Source organism: Typopeltis vanoorti, chromosome 9 (assembly GCF_054136105.1).
Source record: "Typopeltis vanoorti isolate ZY-2024b chromosome 9, IOZ_Tvanoo_1.0, whole genome shotgun sequence".
Lineage (NCBI taxonomy): Eukaryota > Metazoa > Arthropoda > Arachnida > Uropygi > Thelyphonidae > Typopeltis > Typopeltis vanoorti.
Window position 1 is genome coordinate 38,725,932 of NC_143557.1, and position 22,722 is coordinate 38,748,653.

The 22,722-nt window shown below is 36.5% G+C and overlaps 1 protein-coding gene across 3 annotated transcripts in view; it reads right to left on the reverse strand.

The window, feature by feature from the left end:
- Window positions 1–22,136, reverse strand: part of LOC150102983 (hexosaminidase D-like) — a 229,779-nt gene extending 207,643 nt beyond the window's left edge. For all 3 annotated transcript variants that reach the window (XR_016548766.1, XM_090397339.1, XM_090397338.1), the window contains exons 1-2: window positions 22,081–22,136; window positions 2,233–2,327 (exon numbers count right to left, since the gene is read on the reverse strand). Coding sequence is in view for 2 of the 3 variants with exons in the window: in XM_090397339.1 (XP_090253465.1) it covers window positions 2,233–2,270 (38 nt within the window). In the remaining variant the exon portion in view is untranslated. The remainder of the gene's footprint in view (window positions 1–2,232; window positions 2,328–22,080) is intronic.
- Window positions 22,137–22,722: the final 586 nt, after the last annotated feature.

Here is a 22,722-nt window from a genome sequence, read left to right on the forward strand (position 1 = left end):
TAACTACATACATAAAAAAACAAAAATGGCTTATATATATATATATATATAGGCCAAAAAAAAAAAAAGTCACTGAGTTCAAATGTTGTGTTATCATGTAAAGTTAATACACAAAAATCCTACAACAGTGGATTCTTGTACTGATATCACATTTCTGATATAACAGGTAACCAAACTATAAATGTACAGCAATGTAGTAACAATCATAACATATCATAAATGGGCTGGTTGCAGTAAACCACAAATATGAAACACAAGCATCATTTTTGATTTTCGGAAATATACACATGCTTTTCTTTCTTCATCTTACTGCTGTATTCCTTCCTTTTAAAATAATATGAATTCTTGTACTGACATATGAAAAACAAAAGGCTGGTGATAGTACTAAAAAATTTGTGGATAGCTTAAACACAAATGACAAAACTGTAAAGAACAAAGCCCTAATGATTTATATTTACACTTCATTAGGAAAAATAATTTTAAACAGTGACCATTTGGGAAGACTACATTGACATTTGCAAAGAAACAATATGTTAAATCAGTGTTTCTCAAAGTGTGGTATGCGTACCCCCCCCCGGGAGGGTACACGAAAGGTCATTAGGGGGTACGTGGCAATTTTCGGCTATGCATAATTAAAGGAGTCATATTTTTCAACAAACAGTGCAATTAGAGACAACCGGGGAAAAAAAAAACTAACTAATGAATCACATCCCCTCTCCAACAGAAACTGCTGTATAGACCAAGCAAAACCATATGTTGCCGGTGGAACATATGGTTTTGCTTGACACCACCCCTGTCGTTAACATGTTAAAACTAAGAAATATATAGTGAATGTGTTTCAGATATTATGGAATTCGGTTGAAGGGAATTAGCATTTCAACTAAACTGTTGAAATGCTAATTTGTCTTTGGTTCGTGCAATCTTTTGTTAATACCGCACCAATCATATGCAGTTCTTCGCTGCTCTACCTATCTCAAGTCATGTAAACTACTGGTAATTTTTGCTTGAAATAATGGGAAAGACGATGACGCTATTTGGGTAGATGACTTTGACAATGCACACAAAGAAGCTGTTCTCAATGCCAAAAGTAGTGATAGCAAGTAGGAGCTTCTTGGTAAGTCGCACCATTTTCAGTTTTTTTCTGAAAATTCCCGCACGTATCTCGCAACACGATTTTTTAGCTTTAATTTTGGGAAAAAAGTTAGAGTTATATTCAAGTAAATAGAGTATTTTTTTTAGCTTTCATATTCTTACGTATGAATCATTGGTTAAAGATTGGATTTATAAAAATCCCAAAAGAGAGCAATATAGCAAATACAAGTAGCTGTAAGCAACAAGAAAATGTTGATATTGCATCTGGATCAAATAAAATTGATGAGTGTGTCGTCTGACATCTCTAGAGAACCAAAATGTAAAAATAAATCATATTTTTTGTTTACATGAACATATACATTCAAATAAAATAGATATTGAATTTTAATTAATATTTTAAATTAATTTATTAATGTTGATTAATTCATTTTTAATTAATTAGGGATTACTTGGTAATAATGAAAATTTAAGAAGGGGTACGTGGATAACTGAAGTTTGAGAAACACTGTGTTAAATAATAGACAGCCAGGTGATTTCTGGGTATATAACTGCAAAACTCAGTAAAAACTTAAAAATATTACTTTCTGGTCTAAAGCATTATACTGAGATTTTAATGAGTTATCTTTAACTTTTTTATGATTTTTTGGCCCCAATATATGTATATTATATATAAATAATCAGAAGAAACGGTCAGTCATCTTCAAATGGTTAACTGTGACTTTAATATTAGCTGATTTAGAAAATAAAGCAGATAAGAAAAGTAATTTATTATTTGTTTACATAAGCACAAGAACAAGTAATAATAGTCTCCTCATTAAATTTTTGAATTGAAAAACAAATACATAAAAATGTTTCTTCCTCACTCAATATCAGAGCACCCACAACTATACTTCAAGTATTAATCACCTTGCTTTATTGCCTAGTAGTTATTCAAATATCAGTGTGGTAATAATAAATACAAGCTAATTATATCAGGATGTCATACTTTGTGATATGTTAAGCTCATATAGATGTATGACATTTCAAACATAGTAGATATCACAGCATTCTAAGTCGCAAATAACTCATGCTAGAGAAATGGTTGCAAACTCGTGCTATAGATTAACACTTAAATATACTTAGCTACTCAAAGGATCTTACTTTTCAAACTGAGGTGAAGAAATATCCAATGAACTCATGATTAAGCATGAAAAAATGTCCAAGAAGAAAATTCTCTCTCTCAAACTCTATAAGATCTAGAAATAAAGTACAGAAAATTCTATAAAAGGTGAAATCTTATATCAAAATAATAAAATTAATATAGCAACAACCAATTATATAAAAAACCAGTCTTTTGACTCCATGGAGGCCTGAATAATAATAATAATAATAATAATAATAATAATAATAATAATAATATCTCAAATGAAAGGTCACACTAACTTAATGCATAAAATTATTAACCTAGTAGTTATTCAAAATATCAATGCAATAATAATACAAGCTAATTATATCAGGATATCATATTTTCAATGAAATATCACATTGAACTTCAGTGAATTTTATTATATAAATATAATTCAAATGTGTTCCTTCTCTATTCAAAAATGATATATAAGTTTCTCAAAATTGTAGCCTGTTTTTGATACCTTGGAGGCTTGAAATAATACTAATTTAATCCTCTTAGTCCTCCCAAGAAAATTAAGAAATCAGCAGACATGTTACTACATACATGAGGAATGAAGTGAAATGTAAGTACCAACACACGAAGACATAGGAAATAGGTTGATGTGAGCTGTTTAAAAAAAGATAAGTAATAGTAGCAAGGAAGAATCATTATTGTGTTCATTTCGTTACCAATACTTGAAGTTTTTTTTTAAGTTTGTGCTATTGAAATTGATTCAACATGGCAATGCCAGTTCTAACACGATGTCACCGGGCCTACCATCATTTAAAGATTGTGTTATTCATAACATAGTTAATGATTCTGTAGCTTGTTATGCATGTGACATGTGCATTTTGTTGTTTAAAAATGTGGCAGGTGAAGAATAGGAATGTGTGTGTGTGTGTGTGTACCTGAAATGTAGGCAGTGGGAAGTGCAGAGAGACATAAGTATTTCAATCTCAAGATTTAGCAGCAGAAGAGATTGTGCTTCAGAAACAGATGAAATTCAATTTGTGGGTAATAGTAGTGTGTTGGAGGGCAGAGAGAATGTGAAAGATGTACACATGGATTTGACCTTGGTCAGTGTGGTAGAGGAAAAGTTTGATGGCCATGATTGTGTGTGTCAACAGGAGATAAAAGGAATGAAGACTGATTTGAGTAGGATGAATGGAGATATCAGGGAGCCGGAGAGGATAGCTAAAGAGAAGGGCATCAGAAAGCAAGGGAGAGAGGAAGCCAAGAGAATGGGAGAGACAGGGAAAGTGAGGAAAGGTGAGAAAGTGTGGAATCAAGGGATGGAGAAATGAGAGGATGAAAGAAAAGTGGGAGAGAAAGAGAAAAAAACTGGAACCAGTAAGAGTAAAGGATGTCCCTGAAAGAAGGATGAATGAATTTGTTTGTATTATCATGTAAAGAGATCCAATGATTCAGAGTGTGCAGAGTAGAGTTTCAGAGGAGTCTTTGCCTGATGGAAAGACAGTATGGTGATAGCAGTGAAGAGGAGTGAAATGCAGAGGAGATGATAGTAATGGTTCATACAAGTGACCTGAGCAGGAGCATGAATTGTGTAGCGTGAGATTTGAGGTTAATGTTAGGAATAGTGCAGCAGAAATGTGTCCGAGGAAAAACAGTGTGTTGCCCCATTATGATAATGCAGATTGGAGAGGAAGAGCAGTGATAACAAATAAGATGATAGTGAGATTGTGTAGGAAGAGAAGTCTGGAATATGTGGATGCGTGGAGTACATTAAGGTTAGAAGAGAACTGTATACAAAAGATGGATTACATTTGAATGCAGAAGGGTGCAATCATTTGGAGATTGTTGTTTTCTGGGCAAGTAAGTGTGTCGGGGCAGAGAAACCAGAATTGCACAGGTGGAAGGTGGTAGGAATAGCCTCATGTGGCTTGAGAAATGAGAGGGTGCACACTATATTGTAGAGCCAGGTGAAGTATGAGGAGAGTAATAATGACTATAAGAATACTGGCAATATCCTGGTTTTCTGTATTCAAATACTTAGGAGCATTAGAAATAAAGGGAATGAGTATGAAGCACTGATTGACTTGGTCTCTCCAAAGATTGTTGGTAACAGTGAAAGTTGATTAACTGAGGAGAATGTTCTAACAGGTACAGAAATCAAAGGGCATAGCATATTTCAACAGGATAGGAAAGGTAAATGTGGTAATGAAGTGTTATGATAAGAGATGAACTGTGCCCTCTCAGGATGGAGAATCACTGTAGAAATAACGCTAATGTCTTTGAGAGTATTGGCATGAGATGAATGGTTATAAGACAAGACATTCAGCAAGATCTAGGGAATATAGAGGTGATGAACAGAAAATATTTAAGCAAATTAGTTTGGCAAGTGCACAGCAAGTGATCATTATGAGAGACTTCAACAATATAAAGTGAGTAGAGGAGGCAGCATTCACAACCAAAATTTTTTTTTTTTCTTGAGGGATAACTGACTTAGTAGCATGTGGACCAAATCCCAAACCCTTGATCCTCGTGGAGGGAACATGAGGATCAAGGGTTTGGGATTTGGTCAGGGCATCAGAGGATCTGAATGTGACTGAGATATCACATTCAGATCCTCAGTTGCTATTGCCCCAGTTGGTGAGAGTGACCACGTAGTCCTGACTTGGAGGATGAATAGGCATATAGAAGTATCAAGGCAGAAGAAATGTATATGGAATTATACAGCAGGAAACTATCATAGACTTAGAAACTGGCTTGCAGCAGTACAACAGAAGAAAAAATCTGAAGTGAGGGAGAGTTAATAGGGCATGGGAGATACTTAAGAAAAAAAATTGTTGACAGCAATGGCAGATTGTATACCTTGAATGAAGAAGATAGAACAATTTGGAGTCAAATGGATAAGAAAAATAAAGGATGAATTGCAGATAAAAAATGGATTATGGAAGACATAAAGAGAGAGGTGGAGAAAGGTTGCATGAGGAATATAAGGCTCAGGCTAGGAAAGTGACTAGTATTGTAAGGAGAAAAATCTAGGCAATAATAAGTTTAGTTTAATCCTTTATCCAAGTGTGAGCAAACAAAGTTTACACCTGAAAGTATCTTCAGGACTGGGGTAAGGTAGTGGTTAGGAGCATTAGAAACACCAGGCAACTCGTTGCAAAGGTGGAGAAAGCTCTCATCACTCCTATCTCAGTATCTCCTATAATGCAAAGCACATCTCCTTGCGGATAATAAACTCTCAACATCAAAAATCTAGGCAATCCAAGGAGTTTTTTCACTATGTGGTATGTAAGAGGAAAAATAATAGTGGATGGACTAACTTGCTGGATGAAAATTAGGCTCAGGTGACCAATGCAGATGACATAGTTAAACTATTTAATGATCACTTTGTTAGTTTCCCATCCCGGTACAGCAGGCTTTATTCCCAGAAGGATGATGTGTGTGGTGAAGTATTACAAGTGAATGAAGAGGATGTGTACTGAGTACAATTACTGTGTATACTAAATGTCATTAAGGCAAGGACACTAGATGGAATTTCACGTGTTTTAAGGGAATGTGTTGTGGAACTCAGTGTGCTACTGCATAAAGTTGTAGAATAGAGATATCAAACTATAAGCCTGTTTGTAATTTCTTCTGTAGTTGTTAAGATCTTGGAGAAACTGGTAAGAACTTGTATATAGAATGGGTCAGATGAGGGCAATATTATTTATGGAGGTTAGCATGGATTTGTTAAAGGAAGCTCTTGTTTTAGTAATGTGGTTACCTTTTACAATAGAGTAACAAGAGCAGTGGATGAGGGTATGGCATACACAGTTATTTTTTTTTGGATTTTTCAAAAGCATTTGACAGGTGCCTAAAAACTTAAAAACAAACTTGCCACATGGTAAGTTCATTTTTAAGTTGCAACATATGGATTTGGATATCTGGTTACTGGATTGGACTGACTGCTGACGTTCTGATAAATATCAGAGATAATAAAAAGGATGTCAAATGGGATATGAAGTTGTGATAGATAATGGCAAAGTGGTATATGAGGGAGCAGGCAGTATCAGGGAATAGAAAGGTTACAAGTCAAGTTCCACAGGGTTCACATTACTGGGACCATTACTGTTCAATATTTATATCAATGATATTGTTACCGGATACAGGGAGATATTCAGTTGTTTGCAGATAATGGGAAGTTTGGGGTTATTAATAATAGTGCTGATGCTTTGGCTCTTCAAGACTATTTGAATAAGCTAAAAAGATGGGCAAATGAATAGGGGTTATCAGTTTAATGCAACTAAAATGTAAGGTTTTGAAATTTGGGATCCACAAATGGGATGCTTCATACACAATTGGTGGAGTTATGCTGGAAGAAGCAGAGGAAGAAAGAGATCTTGGGGTAATTGTAAATAGAAGTTTGAAGTTCACAGACATATTGCATAAGTTGTGAAGACATCTCAGAGAATTACTGCAATGTTGAAGAGGACATTGACTGCAAGAGATAAAAGTATGGTGGTCCCATTGTATACAGCTCTGATCAGACAACATCTGAACTTCTGTGTTCAGATCTGAACACAGTGGAATTTGAAGTAACCTTGGGGAGGGTGCAGAAATGGATAATAAAAATGATATCGAGACTGTAGAATGGTGATCTCACAAGGCCAGACTGAGGACATGCAGACTACTGAGTTTGCTGGACAGAAGATGGGGGGGGGGGGGGATGAGACATTCAATCTGTTCTGTTGAGGGGGGAGGTATCAGATTAACACTGAGGTTTTTCATGTGATAGAATGAGGGGAAGGAAGAAGAACAGGGGGTGATCCCTGAATGTTACAAAAGGAATTAGTAAATAAAAGGGTAAGAAGTAAGATTTCTGCATGGAGAATGGTAGAGGCATTGAATGTATTGCCCGAGAGGGTGGTGAAAGTGCAAATGGTGGAGGAGTTTAAGGAGTGGTATGATAGACTTTCTACTGACAAGTGTTGACCTTCTACGATGAGTCTTGTGACTCCATGGAGGTCAAGAAAATAATAAAAAGGATGCTGAAAGGGATATGAAGTTGTGCCGGGCAATGGTAAGGTGGTTAGTGTCACCTATTTATGACAACAGTGAGCTAAGGAGGAGGAAAGCAGATAATTAATGGCATGGTGGCTGAATGTGTAATGTACAATTTGTGAAGATACAGAAGGAATGCCTATTCACTTTATATTTGTACCCCAAAATGCACTTAGTGATTTGGGATAAAAACTGAAGAGCATATGAATGTATGTATATGCGGAATGGGGGGGGGAGAATTCTGGCTGATAAAATAAAATAGATGAGATTAAAAAGCTGAAAACTAAGAAATTAAAATTTTTTTGTTACTTATTTAACATTCCTTTTACAAGAAGTTACACAAAATTCAAGAAGCATACAAAACAAATTACTCCAGTTTGTTAAAAAATGCACAAAAATAATAAGTAAAAAGATTCACTGAAAATTATGAATTCATTATTAAAAGTGATAGAAACTAACATGTTGTAGTAAAACTTCAGTTTAATATAAACCAAAATAATCACTTGATGTTTCGACCTTCATGGCAAGGTCATCATCTAGAGCAGGCGTGGCCAACTTCATTGTATATGAGGGCCAATATATGATGAGTGGTAGCGTCACGGGCCACACACTTTTAGATAGAACTTAAAAAAAAAAAAAAAAAAAACTCTGCATTTTTTCAAGGCAATAGTTATATGTATTGAATTACTATATTTGTTAAATCATTTTACTACTGGGAGAACAATATAAAATACTTGATTGATTTAAATATAAGTTGTTAAATTAAATTTAATTACATATTTCTGTATATATCTATAATATATATATATAAAGCAATTTTGATTCTCTGTTGAGAATATAAATTGTTTCCGTCATCAGAAATAATGAATATAACTAGTATATCAATCAGAAAATCTGCGCTCGAAACTAATAGCTAAATTGATAATACATATAATTTAATATAGTTTTTATCCTGCTGCGAGTCTGTTGGCCATCTATGATCTAGAGCAGGGGTTCCCAACCTTTTGGTTTCCTAGAGCACATTCTAAAATACCGATAGGGCGACGGGCACCATCTATTTTTTCAAGCAATTTTTTTGAATTCTTTTGTTAAATGAATACATACAAAGTTTACATTATAATCAAATGTTTTATTACTTAAAAGTTGATTTACATTATATAAAAATTTAAATATATATATGTAAGTTAGTGTGATCTTTGGCATTGCATTTCATTGGCCAGTGCTTCATAATTATTATGATATTCCAGTTCTTAAACTGGAATGAACAACTTCGAATGCACGTCTACTTTACATTATATGCATTTAATACTCGTCATATATCATTATTAACGCATGCATCATATAGCATGCCATGAATTGTTGCGTGATTATTTCAAACTATACGGCACACGGTTGAACAGCGGCGGGCACACACAAATTGGTCAATGGGCACCATGGTGCCCGCGGGCATAGGGTTGGAAACCCCTGATCTAGAGTATAGATATATATATATATATATACAAAGAAACAAGCTACATTACAATCTACAAAGTCACAAAAATTTGAATTCATACAAAAACCGGGTATGAATGCAAATTTAAAGATGCCTATGAAATTTTGATCAACCATCCTAATCTTAGTAATAATGGTGGCATAAAATCCCAAGAAGTTGGATAGCATACATTCAGTCCACTGAAGTTTGAGTTTTCAGCAAATAAATACTTACTTCTAATTCTAACTGACCATCATCTATACTGTTTTGTTCTAATTTATGTAAATAATTATGTGAGTGAATGTTGCTATCTAGCTTAATATATCTCTTAATGATTTATAACCAAATAGATAATGATAACAGGAATCTAGCTTTGATGCAGTAAGGTTGTTTTTTTTTCCAGAGGTCAAGCTGGTTTTAATGGTTGATCAAATTGCTGAGACTTTAGCATACCATGTAAATTGCAATGTAGCTTGTTTCTTAGTAATTATATGTGTGTACTCTTAATATATGTGTATACTCCAGATTACACTTTTGCCACAGAACAATCTTCACCCACCAGTTCACAGACTCGTGTCCTTCAGCACTACAAGGGTACCAACTGGGAAGACCTCTGCGACTTCTATTCCTACATCCCATGTCTGACTATTGCTTCAGTTCTTCTGATCCAAACACCAGCTCAGACCAAATAACAGAAATAATCCTCACAGGAATGAAGGGTTTCATCTCATATTCCACTCCAAATTTTCAGCCACCATTCAAGCCTTGATTCTCAAAAGAATGTGCCAATGCTGTAAAAGAAAAAACCTCTCCTTACCATAAATGGCTCAAAACCAAAACTCGAGCTGTCCAGTCTGCCTATACTGCAGCTTGCAACTGCTGCAAAAGAATCATCGCCAAGTCAGACTTTGAAAGGGCCAAATGCTGCAAACTCACCTCCTACCCAAATGGCAGTCACTCCTTCTGGTCCCTTGCCAAGGCAACTGGGTACAACTTCCACCCACTAGATTTCCAACACCACTATCACATCCAGATGGTGGTGTAGTTACCTCACATAAAGACAAGCCCAACTTAGTGACTCCTACATTGGAGTGAAAAAAACAAGGCATTTGGACCTGATGGTATCCCACCTATCATGTTAAAAAAATTGTGCCCCAAAACTAACACCTATCCTGTAGCACCTCTTCAATCTATCCTATTCAACTGGCATCTACCCTACAACATGGAAACAGTTTCACATCCAGCCCATCCGAAAGAATGGTGATAAAAATCAACTAACAAAGTACCATCCAATTGATCTTATTTCTGTTCTCTCTAAAATTATGAAGAAGGTCATCAACAACCAACTAATCAGTGACCAGCAGTATGGATTCCGCAACTCGAGATCTACAGCTGATCTTAATTTCACCACCCACCTCTGGACTCAGGCTATGGAGAAATTTGGAGAAACTCACGTGGTTGTCCTTGATATTTCAGAGGCATTTGATTGGGTTTGGCACAGGGCCTACTGAAGAAACTGCCATCCTATGGTCTGCGTTCCTAACTCTGCAACTGGATTGCCAACTTTCTCACTGGTCACTCACTGCATGTCATGATGGATGGTTTACTCTCCTCACACTTCCCAACAAATGCAGGAGTACCTTAGGGTTCTGTTCTTTTCACCCACTCTCTTCCTCTTGTATATAAATTACCTGCTCTCACAGACTTCCAATCATATCCATAGCTTTGCCAATGAAAGTACACTCTGTTCCTCCATTTCATTCAACAAATATTGTAGTGCTCATGTATTAGAATCCTCAAGCTCTACCCTGACCAGTGATCAGAACTCAGATCTCCTAGCTGTATCCCAGTGGGGAAAGGACAACCTTGTCAACTTCAATGCCATCAAAACTCAGTTCTGTCTGATCTCTCAGAAGAAAGAGCTCGCATTCCTCTCCCTTACCTTCAGTAATACTGAGATATCCAAACATGATCAGATTTCTCTTCTTGTACTAGCCTGCACCTCCAATCTTTCCTGGCACAACCACATTTCAACTATAGCTTCTGCAGCTGCCAAAAAATTCTGTGTACTTTTTCACATAAGACATTACTTCAAACTTTCACAGCTGCTAACTTTTTTTTTACAAAGCTCAAATCTACACAGCCATGGAATATTGCTCCCATATTTGGGATGGTGCAGCAAAATCCTCTCTCAGATTGCTCGATTCTATTCAGAAGTGGGCAATCCAGATAATTAATAATTCCTCTCTCTCTCACACACATCCCCACTTCAATCTGTCTCTCACAGACATTCAGTTTCTGCCTTTCTTCTACAGATACTTTAATGGATAAGTGTTCTGCTGAACTGGACACTATGTGCCTCCAGGATTTTGTTCTTGGGCCCCTGCTGTTTAACGTGTTTGTAAACGATATATCATGTGGACTGACTGAGGATCTTCAGTTATTTGCTGATGATACAAAGTTGGGAAGAATTATAAGTAGCACTGCTGATGCCAAATCCCTTCAGGAAGATTTGAATAGACTTTTTACTTGGACAAAAGAGTGGGGGTGTAGTTTTAATATCAATAAGTGCAAGGTGTTGCATTTTGAAGTGCAGAAATATAAGGCTGTGTACTATATCGATGGTGTAGTACTGCAGGAAGTGGATGAGATTAGAGATTTGGGAGTGATGGTTGATAGTAGTCTGCTAGGGTTGTACATCGTAGTGCTGCTATGATAAGTACTCTAACATGCAAGGATAAGGAAGTGGTTGTGCCACTGTATAAGACACTGGTCAGACCACACTTGGACTATTGTGCTCAGATCTGGTCACCTGGTTTTCAATGTGATGTGGACATTGGAGAGGGACCAGAGGCAAGTGACTAAGACAATATCGGGACTTTGGAATACTGGCTATGGAGAGAGGTTGAAGAAGTGGAAGCCCATACATAAGCACTGCGACACCGCAGTACCCCCAAGGAAAAAATGAAAAAATTAAATTTTGTGTTTATAAATAATAACAATGCTTACAACAACATTATATATGTGCAGTACAACATGTTAAAGGTTACATCTTATGTTTTGACATTGATCGAATAGTTAATAATTGGAATTGTTCGATTAACGCTTTAGATTACTAAACAAATGCACTGCGATCTAATGCCAATATTTGTTTGCTCTTGTCATTGCACATTACGTCATTCCCAACTGTAACTGCTCAAACAGCAGTGTATTTTTAGTATGCTTACTTGCCTTATTTCTGTGAGATATGAAACGTTTATTATTGGTGCGTGTGCCTGGTGAACTATTTTTTGTAAATCTTATTTTATTTTGTTAAAATAACATATAATTATTTATTTATTATAGATACAAGGCTGAATTATGATGAGTGTCACTGTTGAAAATATGAAAAGAATTATATTTTTTCGATTATCGTTACACAAAACAAATGCACTGCGATCTAACGCCGATATTCGTTTGCACTTGTCATTGCTATTGATACGAAACTTTTATTATTGATGTTTGTTCGTGGTGAGGATGACATATTTTTAATAAAGCAATTTTTAATATGTAAATTTATTTATTAATAAATTCGTTACTGATTAGGAAAAAAAAGTGGTTTTTTTTTTGTTTGTTTTGTATATGCAGCACCCCCCCCTTAAATTTTCACCGGCCACCACTGGGTTGAAGAGATGTGGATTGTAGAGTTTGGTGGATAGGAGGAAGAGAGGTAATACGATAGAGACATTTAAGTTAGTGTGAGAGAATTTTATCAGATTAATCCAGAGGGAAAGAACCAGAGGTCATTCCTGGAAGTTATGTAAAAGTGTGGTGAAGGGTGCGAGGAGTAGATTTTATACATGGAGAATTGTCAGTGAATGGAATGCATTACCAGAATGTGTTGTTAATGCAAGGAGTGTTAAGGACTTTAAGATTCTATATGATAAATATGTTGTCAGTTGAATGAACCTCCCATGATGAGTCTGTCGACTCCATGGAGGGTGTAATAATAAAAATAATTATTATTATTATTCCTTCACTCTCCTCCAAAAATCATTAAAGAGTCACTGTTAATCAACACCCTTTTATAGTCCATCTTGGAACTCCCCAAACTAACTTCGCTGCCTCCTCTTTCATTTCATTTACTTCTGTCCTTTGGAAGAGTCTCCCACCGCCCCCACTCTGCCTTCCCCAAAGATTACAACTTTCAACTTCATCTTCAAGAAAATTGTGAACAGATTCCTCCTTTCTTCTATTCCTCTTGCCCACACACACACACACTGCACTAATGTGCTCTAGGTCTTGTGCCCTTTCATCTATGGATCAGATATAAAAACTAAAAAAAAGAAATAAAAATGATGAACCTTAATATGAAGATCAAAATGAGTGATTATTTTGGTTTATAATAAACTGAAGTTTTACTATAACATAATACTCCATGAAGGAGCAGTATTGAAAGATACATGGAAAAATCTGATTAATTGATCAAGTATAGTGGAACTACAGTACGCTAAAAACTATGTAACGCGTATTCACAATAATGACTGAAGCATCTTGCTACATGCACACATTGTCACGCGAGCTGTCAAATTTGGTTGCCTAACCGTTATAAACAGTTCTGTATTCTTTCATTTTTTTGCATTTATTATTTTTTCACCTTTTTTAGTCTTGACAAAGCTAGACAGTATGCTAGCGAAACTAGTCAGCGTTCCTGTACATATGTGAATCAGAATAAGTTTTTGTGTTTATTATAGTACTTGTTTCTATAATTTTTAATAATGAATGCTGATCACCATGTAACTATGAAAGAAACGAAAATTATAAAGAATTTCAAATTGCCTACCTTTTTCCAATGTATATACATAATGAAATATTCATTCTATTGAAGAAAGCCCAGACTTTATGGATTTAGTGTTGTCAAGTTTTATAAACTGGTGACATATACACACACACACACACACACACACACACACACACTACTTGCATTGCTAGATAAATTCTCTAAGAAGTTCACGGCACTCCTCAAACACTGTATTTTATCTAGATATTTCAAATATAAAAATAAAACATACAAACAGAACTCTGTTTAGCCATCAGCAGTCCTCTTTCACCATTTTAGCAAATCTTTATATGGAAACATTCAAAAACAAGGTCCTAGAAAAATACCATCAAAAACCAAAATTACAGAAAAAGGTACACTGATATGTTCTTAGTCTGGAACCAAGGACTACCTTCACTTCTGCATTTTCGTGACTTGAATTGTCAACATCCTAACATAAAATTCACCTATGAATTAGAATCAAATGGTTCACTCCCAATTCTGGCTCTTCTGCTAACATTCCTTAGAATAGGGAAAATTAAAAGTTTCTATATTTTGAAAGCCTACAGATATCTACATTCCTTTTCCCATCATTACAGACTTCAAAAACTGGATATTATTTCCACACTAGGAGCAAGAGCTTGCCAATTAATCGCTGACAAGGATGAACTAGCCAAAGAACTTCAACATTTAATAAACACTTTTCTTCAACATGTCTAGACTACTCAACCGACATGAGGCCAGAGAAATTTCCAACAAAGAAGAAAACGGAGGATTCATCATGCTTCCATATATTAGCTCTATTTCCATAAAACTAGCAAAAATACTTAAGGAATATAAATTCAAAATATTATTTACTTCCCCTTTATCAAGATGAGATCACTACTCCAATCCACAAAACCTTGACATAAACACCTGGACATTAAAGTGGGCTATTAGCTATGGTACAATTGCCAGTCATCTTACTATGGACAAACAGAAAAATCAACTGAACAACGTATTGAAGAAAAAGTTTGAAGGAGTGAAGCCTCAGCTTTGTCATCACGTGCTCTCTTCAGCTGACCCATGACATGCTTCGTAAATGAGACATCAAGTTTTATGGCATAAATCGGGATTATTACATCGCTGCTATGATACAACAGAGAGAAAAATCTGGGAGTCTTTGGAAATGGTATTAGATCCTAAACATCTAAATATTAACCAAAGCATCAACTTGTCTGAGTCTGAGTACATCCTAGCCTTCGTTGCTAAGTAGAAGCACATGGTGGGTCTGCCTACTGCTGTGTAGGGATGAGGCTTGGTGAGATCTTGGCCTTTGTCAGGCAGAGGTTCAGAACAGTGTTTCAAACAGAACTATGAGATTCATAAGATATCCAAGCCCTGGAGCTACATGAGAGTGATCTTTTTAGGTGACTCATGAGTTTCTGGAATCCTAAGCAATTTGAACAAACTTACAGTCTGGTCTCTAATGAGAACAACACTGAAAAAAACCTCTCTCATACCTGTGAAACCTTAATCAAAAGCACTGAGAAAAGACAAACATACAAATGAGGATATCTTAATTCTCTTTAATACAATCATCCCAACCATCAACCATCCTTCTGCTTCTGGGTACGATATACTGATGATATATTTGCAATCTGGCCTCATCCCAAAGATACACTCTATGCATTTCATTGAAAAGATAAACACTCTACATCCTTGTATACTAGTGGTACTCAAATTTGGGGAATGTTAATAGTGCAGGCAAACTGGTTGGAGTAGCGAGAAGTATCCTTTGTGAATCAGTATGCTAACAACAGGCAAGTTGGGCAGCTACATTCCTGAGATGTGTATTTTTAGTTTTTCAGCGATTTTCTTCTTCAAATGAAATGGCAGATTTTAAGGAGCAAAGAATCAACATCAAATTTGGCTTCAACCTCAAAAAAATTGCTGCAAAAACTCACCAAATACTTAAGGTAGTGTTTGGCAATAATCTATGAGCCACAGCAAAATCTTTTTAAAAATGCACCACGATATACTAAAATCAGTCAACAATGAGCATTCTTGAAAACATTGCAAAAGTATGCAAGATTATCCTTGCTGATCACGGGCAAACTATCCATCAAGTCTGTGAGAATACATGACTGTCATATGAGACAGCAATGCATGGTATCTAAGGTTTCAAACACAAGATGCATTGCTGCAAAATTTGTGCTGCGACTGCTGGGCAATGACCAGAAAGAATGTCACATTGCTGTCTGCAGGGTGCTCAAACATCAAATGAGAGATGATCCCAACTTAATTGGGGTCATCTTTAGTTGGTTGTTGCTACAGACTTGGCAATGTGGAGAGAAGTAAAGGAAATATATAGATAAATTAGCCTGGAAAATAAGAGTCTATAAGATATATAAGAGAAAATATTTAAAAAATATGAACAGCAGCTGGGGGGGAGGGCACAAGGAAAATGAATTTCTTGAGTTTTTGTGAGACAACTACCTAGGCTGTTAAAGATACCAAGCAATTTTAAACCTGGTTTTATTCCATTTTTTCCCAAGTAAGCAAACAGACAAAATGTCAAGTTTGCACCTGCAATTGATGCAAGACTAGCTGATCCCACAGGTTGTGCAAGACCAAGGCAACTCGTGGTAAAGGTGGAGCAAGCTCTGATCACTAATCTTAATATTTACCCTTAATGCCAAAACACATCTCCAAGAAGGGGATGTATGATGTTTTGTATTAAAGGCAAGGGGCCATTACCCAGACCGGTTTCGACCTTTATTGAGGTCTCATCAGTGGGAGCCAGGCTAGAAATATCAAGATTTAGTAATGCAGAGCTTGTAAGTACTTTACCAAAACAAGTTACCATAAGGTGTTATAACCTTATTAAATAAAAATCTCAGGAGGAGATATAAATGTAGAAAGTATTTTTAACTTGGGTATAATTATGTTAAAGATACCAAGCAATTTTTTGTGCTTACTTGGGAAAAAATGGAGTAAAACCAGGTTTAAAATTGCTTGGTATCTTTAACATAATTATATCCAAGTTAAAAATACTTTCTACATTTATATCTCCTCCTGAGATTTTTATTTAATAAGGTTATAACACCTTATGGTAACTTGTTTTGGTAAAGTACTTACAAGCTCTGCATTACTAAATCTTGGTATTTCTAGCCTGGCTCCCACTGATGAGACCTCAATAAAGGTCGAAACCGGTCTGGGTAGCGGCCCCTTGCCTTTAATACAAAACATCATACATCCCCTTCTTGGAGATGTGTTTTGGCATTAAGGGTAAATATTAAGATTAGTGATCAGAGCTTGCTCCACCTTTACCACGAGTTGCCTTGGTCTTGCACTACCTGTGGGATCAGCTAGTCTTGCATCAATTGCAGGTGCAAACTTGACATTTTGTCTGTTTGCTTACTTGGGAAAAAATGGAGTAAAACCAGGTTTAAAATTGCTTGGTATCTTTAACATAATTATACCCAAGTTAAAAATACTTTCTACAACTACCTAGCTACCTAGGCTGCCTACATAACTGGGAACACATGTGGATCGAGGAGATTGAATTCGATCATCTCCATCTCATCAGAGGATGAGCTAAATGATTTGTGAAATCTATCTCCACTTGGTGAGGGTCACCATGAACTGATAACTTGGATGGTGGCCAGCATATAACAACTTCTGCAAAAAAGAAAAATATGTGGGACTATAAGGCTGATGATTACGACAAACTGAGGAGATGCCCTGCAGCTATATCATGAGATGCAGAATTAGACAGAAAGGAGATCAATGATGCTTGGGAACTAAATAAGAAATATCTGGCAGAGGCACTGTCTGGAATGTATTCCAAAGTTCAGAAGGTTAAATAATGTAGGTATGAAATGGATTAATGATGAGGTGAGCCATGTAATCTAGAAGGCAGCATTATGGAGGAAGCAAAAGATAATCAGTTGCATGAGGAATACAAGAGCAGGCAAGGAAGATGACCCATTTGGTAAGGGTTGAAAAAGTGCAGTAGGAACCAGCAGTTAATGAGGAAAAAAGAAGACTGATTATAAAATGAATTCATGAAAATGGTAGAATGATAACTACTGCAGAGAATATAGCTGATATATTAAATGAGCTATTCATATAGATATTTAATCTTCATTAATGAGAACATCATGCAGAACTTGAGTGCATTAGAAAGGAAAGGGCAATGATGCAGAGTGAGTAGAAAATATGAGGAATTTAGTAAACTTCGTGCTAATAAGACTATAGTGCTTGAGGATATATAACTGCATGTTCTGAGAGAATGTTCCCAACAACTTTTGTCATACCAGACAAACTTCCAAAGGAGTGAAAACAGAGCAAAACTGCTCCACTTAATGTTGTTTTCAAGTCCATTAAAGAGCTTCTAGATATGACCGTGGATCTGTACAACTGCTTTGGCAATCTGTTGAACTTTGGACTAGAGCTTTTCTCTACGGTTATTGTCAATTTTCTGTAGAGCAGCAGCAACTGCTGGACAAGAATAGATATAGGCAGGTTAGTTCAACTCCTGGACAGTTCTTGCATGTTTCATAGTTTCTACTACAGCCTGGATGAATTTTCATGCCTTTAAAATATTCTGTCATTAGTCTGGCGATGATTGTAGTTATTTCTCTATTTTCATTAATTTCACTGATATCATTCTTCTTTTTGATAGTTTGTTTTACTAATCTTATTTTGGCGACAGAGTTGTCATTTAGTGATAGTGGGTATAATTTTTGAAGTAAGTATCTTGCTTCTTTGGCTGGTCTGTCTGCTCTTTCATTGCCTTCAACATTTACATGGGCTGGTATCCATTGCAATGTACAGTTCTTATTTTTCAAATTTAAAGTTGTTAGTGAATTTCTTGTGTGAGTTTTGTTTTTCCATTTTTAATGCCTCAAGTGCAGATTTTGAGTTGCTGCAGATGGTATTTGTTCTGTATATGTTTATTACTGGATTTGAGAGATAGAACTTGAGAGCTGCTTGTATGGCTGTTAATTTACAAGTGAAGTTTGAGCTATTTTGCTAGCTGTGGTTTTGATTTGCATTTCCTTAACTCCAGGAACAGTGAGAAAAATAACCCTGATCCTCCTTGGTTAAGTGCTTCATCAGATGATCCACCAGTGAAGGCAATGATATGGTTTAGATTATTTGTGATGTATAGTGTCAAATCCTTTTCTTTTAGCCTTTATGTCGGTGGATTGCGGGGGGGATATTCAGTTGTTTGTGGGTGATGCGGGGCTGGGAGGGATTGTTGGTAATGGTGCAGATGCAGCAGCCCTCCAAGAGGATTTCAATAAGCTAGATGGATGAACGGGTGAGTGGGGGGGGGGGGTCTTGGGGTTTTGGGAAACATCGATTGGACACTGCATACTCTATGGGAGGAGTTATACTGGAGGAGGTGGGGGAGATGGGAGATCTGGGATTGATGATTGGTGGAGACCTGAAGTTTAGGGGACATACTGTGGAGTTGGTGAGGGTAGCACAGAGGATTGCTGCAGTAATGAGGGGACACTGACCTGCAGAGATAAAACAGTTATCATTCCGTTGTGTAGGACCCTGGTCGAACTGCACTTGGACTGTTGTTCTCGGATTTGGTCCCCAGGATTTGGGGGGAGATAGATTGGCTGTGGAGGGGGGTGCAGGTGAGGATGGCAGGGATGGTTTCGGGACTGTGCAATGATAGTTATGAGGATGGCTGGGGGGGTGTGGACTGCGGGGTTTGGTGGACAGAGGAGGGAAAGGTGAAACTTTTGATGTGGTTGAGACTTTTGGGCTGTTGAGAGGTGGTTGCGGGGTTGACACTGGAGAGTTCTTTCGCTTGGTTGGGCAGTGGGAGGGGGTGATGACAGGGGGCCATCCCTGGAGTTTGCGAAAGGAATCTGTGAGAGCAAGAGGGTGAGGAGTGGTTTCTTCACATGGGAGGGGGGGGTTGAGCCATGGGATGCATTGCCTGGTAGAGTGGTGAGAGCGGTCAACGAGTTTGGAGAGTGGTGTGGTGGACTTCCCCTTGATGAGTCTTGGTGGACTTTGTGTTTCTTGGGAGGAACCTCCCGCGGTGAGTCTTTTGACTCCATGGAGGCCGGAATAATAGTAATAGTGATTTATTTTCATGCTGTGAATCCTTTTTTGAACAAAATTCTAGGAGATTTAAGTTTATCATCGTATTTTTTGGTAGTATTGTGGAAAAGAATGGCTCTTTGCTTATTTCAATGGACAGGTGCTCTAAGTCGATCTGTTTTTTAATTTCATGATCGTATTGTACAGTAGATGATTTCTTTAGTCTAGATTTTCTTGTCCAGACATTGAAAGTCCTGAGAAAGATGTGATCCTGTTGTTGGCTTTTGATTGTTAGTTAATTTAAGTGTGGAGAGTTTTCTTCTGTCTTCTAGTATGCTGTGGGCTTCACACTGAACAAGAGTGTGAAGCCCACACTCTTGTTGAGCTTTTAAATTATTTGTGGATGAGACTGCACCTATAATAATTTTTGCTGCTCTTGATTGTAATTTTTCTTTTGAGCTAGAAGAAGCTGGAGCCCAGATTGATGAGTTATATTCCACAGTGGGTCGTATGAGTGCTGTATATGGCAACTCGCAGCAAAGGTGGATCAAGCTCTCAGCTCCTTGTCTCAGTATCTCCCATATGCAGCACATCTTGCAGACATGTATACTGCTATGCATTAAGGGAAGGGCCACTACCCATACCAGCTTCGACCCCCATTGAGGTCTTGTTAGTGGGAGCCAGGCCCAGAGCAGAGAATACAATGATACAAAAATAGCATGCTATGCAGATGATTTAGCAGTCTGGCACACAAGCAGGAAGTGTCTTCGGTTTTCCCACTTTGTTTTACAAAGTATTTTGATGATATTAAGCTTTTTAAGAGCTTTATTAAATATCTTTGTAATATGAGTTGTAAATCTCAGTTCTGTATCTAGGGTTAGGCCGAAGTATTTTGGAGACTCCATTTTTTTCTATTTTGGTATTATATATTTTGATTTGGGGGTTGTAATTGTGTCTATTTTTTCTATCAGTGAAGAAGATGCTCAGTTTTGTTTTTTTCTTGGTTTATCTGTAATTTGAGTTCCTTTACCCAATCTTTCTAAGCCTTTTATTGAATTATTCAGGACTTTTTCAGATTATTGGGGTTTCCTGCTTGTGTGCCAGATTGCTAAATCATCTGCATAGCATGCTATTTTTGTATCATTGTATTAGCAGATGTTTTGCAATTTTCCTGCACTTTTTGTCTTCTTTGTTGTATTCCACAGTTTGCAGTTTGCTTACTTTAGAGTAACGTTTGGCTAGTATATTTGCCATCTGTTTGTTTGTTGCTGTATTAGTTCCTGAGGAAATTGTGTTCCACTTAATAATGGAAGTAAAAGACTAAGGCTTCAAATTATAAGCCAATCTGTGTTTCTGGATTTGTGATTTAAGTGTCAGAGCAGTTAATGAGAATGAAGATTCAGAACTGGGGTTGACAACAGCAGCATTTCATGGCCAGCATGGGTTTTCTAAATGGAGTTATGTCTTGGTAATATACCTTACTTATTAAAGCAATGTGACAAATGCATTAGAAAAGGAAGAATCATACACAGAGGTATATTTAAATTTTGCAAAAGTTTTTGATAGATAGATGGGATACTAAGGCAAATTGTTGTGAACAACCTCTATATAAAAGTATCCTAACACAAACATTGTTTGCTTAAACTTTGATAGAAGATTAAAAAAGTATATAATTTATTGTCAACTAAGTTAATTTGTAACCAAGTGAGCAAAAGAAATCTACAAATAAATTTGTGCTGACACTGCTGAGCGATGACATTAACTCAACCTTTGTATCTTCCTAGATCTGGTTCCCACTGATGAGACCTCAATGACGGTCGACACTAGTCTGGGTAGTAACTTTAACCATAATGTATAGCAATATACAGGTCCAAAAGTAAGCGTGAGTGTATTATGGTAGGTTTACCAAAGCGGGCTCCACGAATCTTGTTCACAAACATTCACTATTTTTTTTAATTAATGAATCGAATGCGATTCGCATCAAACAACTGTCCTGTAGATTAAAAAACTTAAATTTGTTAATTTTACGGAACATTAAATTGCAAAATGGTGATGTTTATTGTTTCTTCCATTTTTTTTCATGTTTATTTTAAAGAATAAGTTGTGACGGCTCCTCAAAAAAATTTTGCTTGCTTTAGGCAAACACAGCAAGGAGTTTGGGAAACTCTGCCTTACGAGATGCTTAAGACAACTGATGTGAAATCAACAGTCTCAATACACAAGTAGCTCAGTCGTGAACTTTGCTTTCACTTGGATGAAGGTTACTCAAGAATATAATTTCTTGGTTGCACTGTGACATTCCATTCCGCAGGTAAGGGATTATGTGTCATGCTTTTTGCAAATTTTCCAATCGAGACATTTTCTTTCCATAGATACCTTTCTGACAAAGCGTGAAAAAGAATGTCTCGACACGAAATTAGCTTCAGCAAACAAACTAAATTACCTTTACTATACAGAAGGAACTGGTTAAAGATAGAAACATGAGGGGGAAATAAATATACATACGCCTGTATCAGTCCTGTGTACAACTAACAGGAAACACATGATCTTGCTTGTACACAAATCCTAAACAGAACACTAAAAAACCTGAGAACGAGAATATACAAAACATGTAACACAAACAATATACAAAATGACATCGTTGCGTACACCGCGTGATTTTGATTCAATGATATACTGTATTAATTCTAATGTACTCTGCTAGCATTCATTACCATAAACGCTCTATTAATAACTTCCAGGATATAAATATATATAATGTAATATAATAATCAACATGAAATCAAAAAATCAGCTAACGCCTATGTTGTTCCCGTATAGGGAGTAGGGGGGGCCGCTTACCCTTGAAATTAATGTAATAAACCTAAGTTGTTATATTACATTATATATACATTTACACCCTGGAAGTTATTAACAGAGCGTTTATGTACCCTGTTACCATTCATAACCATCAACGCTCTGTTAATAACTTCCAGGGTATAAATGTATATATAATGTAATATAACAACTTAGTTTTATTACATTAATTTCATGTTGATACTTTTGAGTGCCTATTTAAGCATACCCGTACTAGGCATGCCCTTCGTTTTATGCACCCCAGTGGTGCACTCAAGATTTAATCTGGGGGGGGGGGGGGAATAGACGATT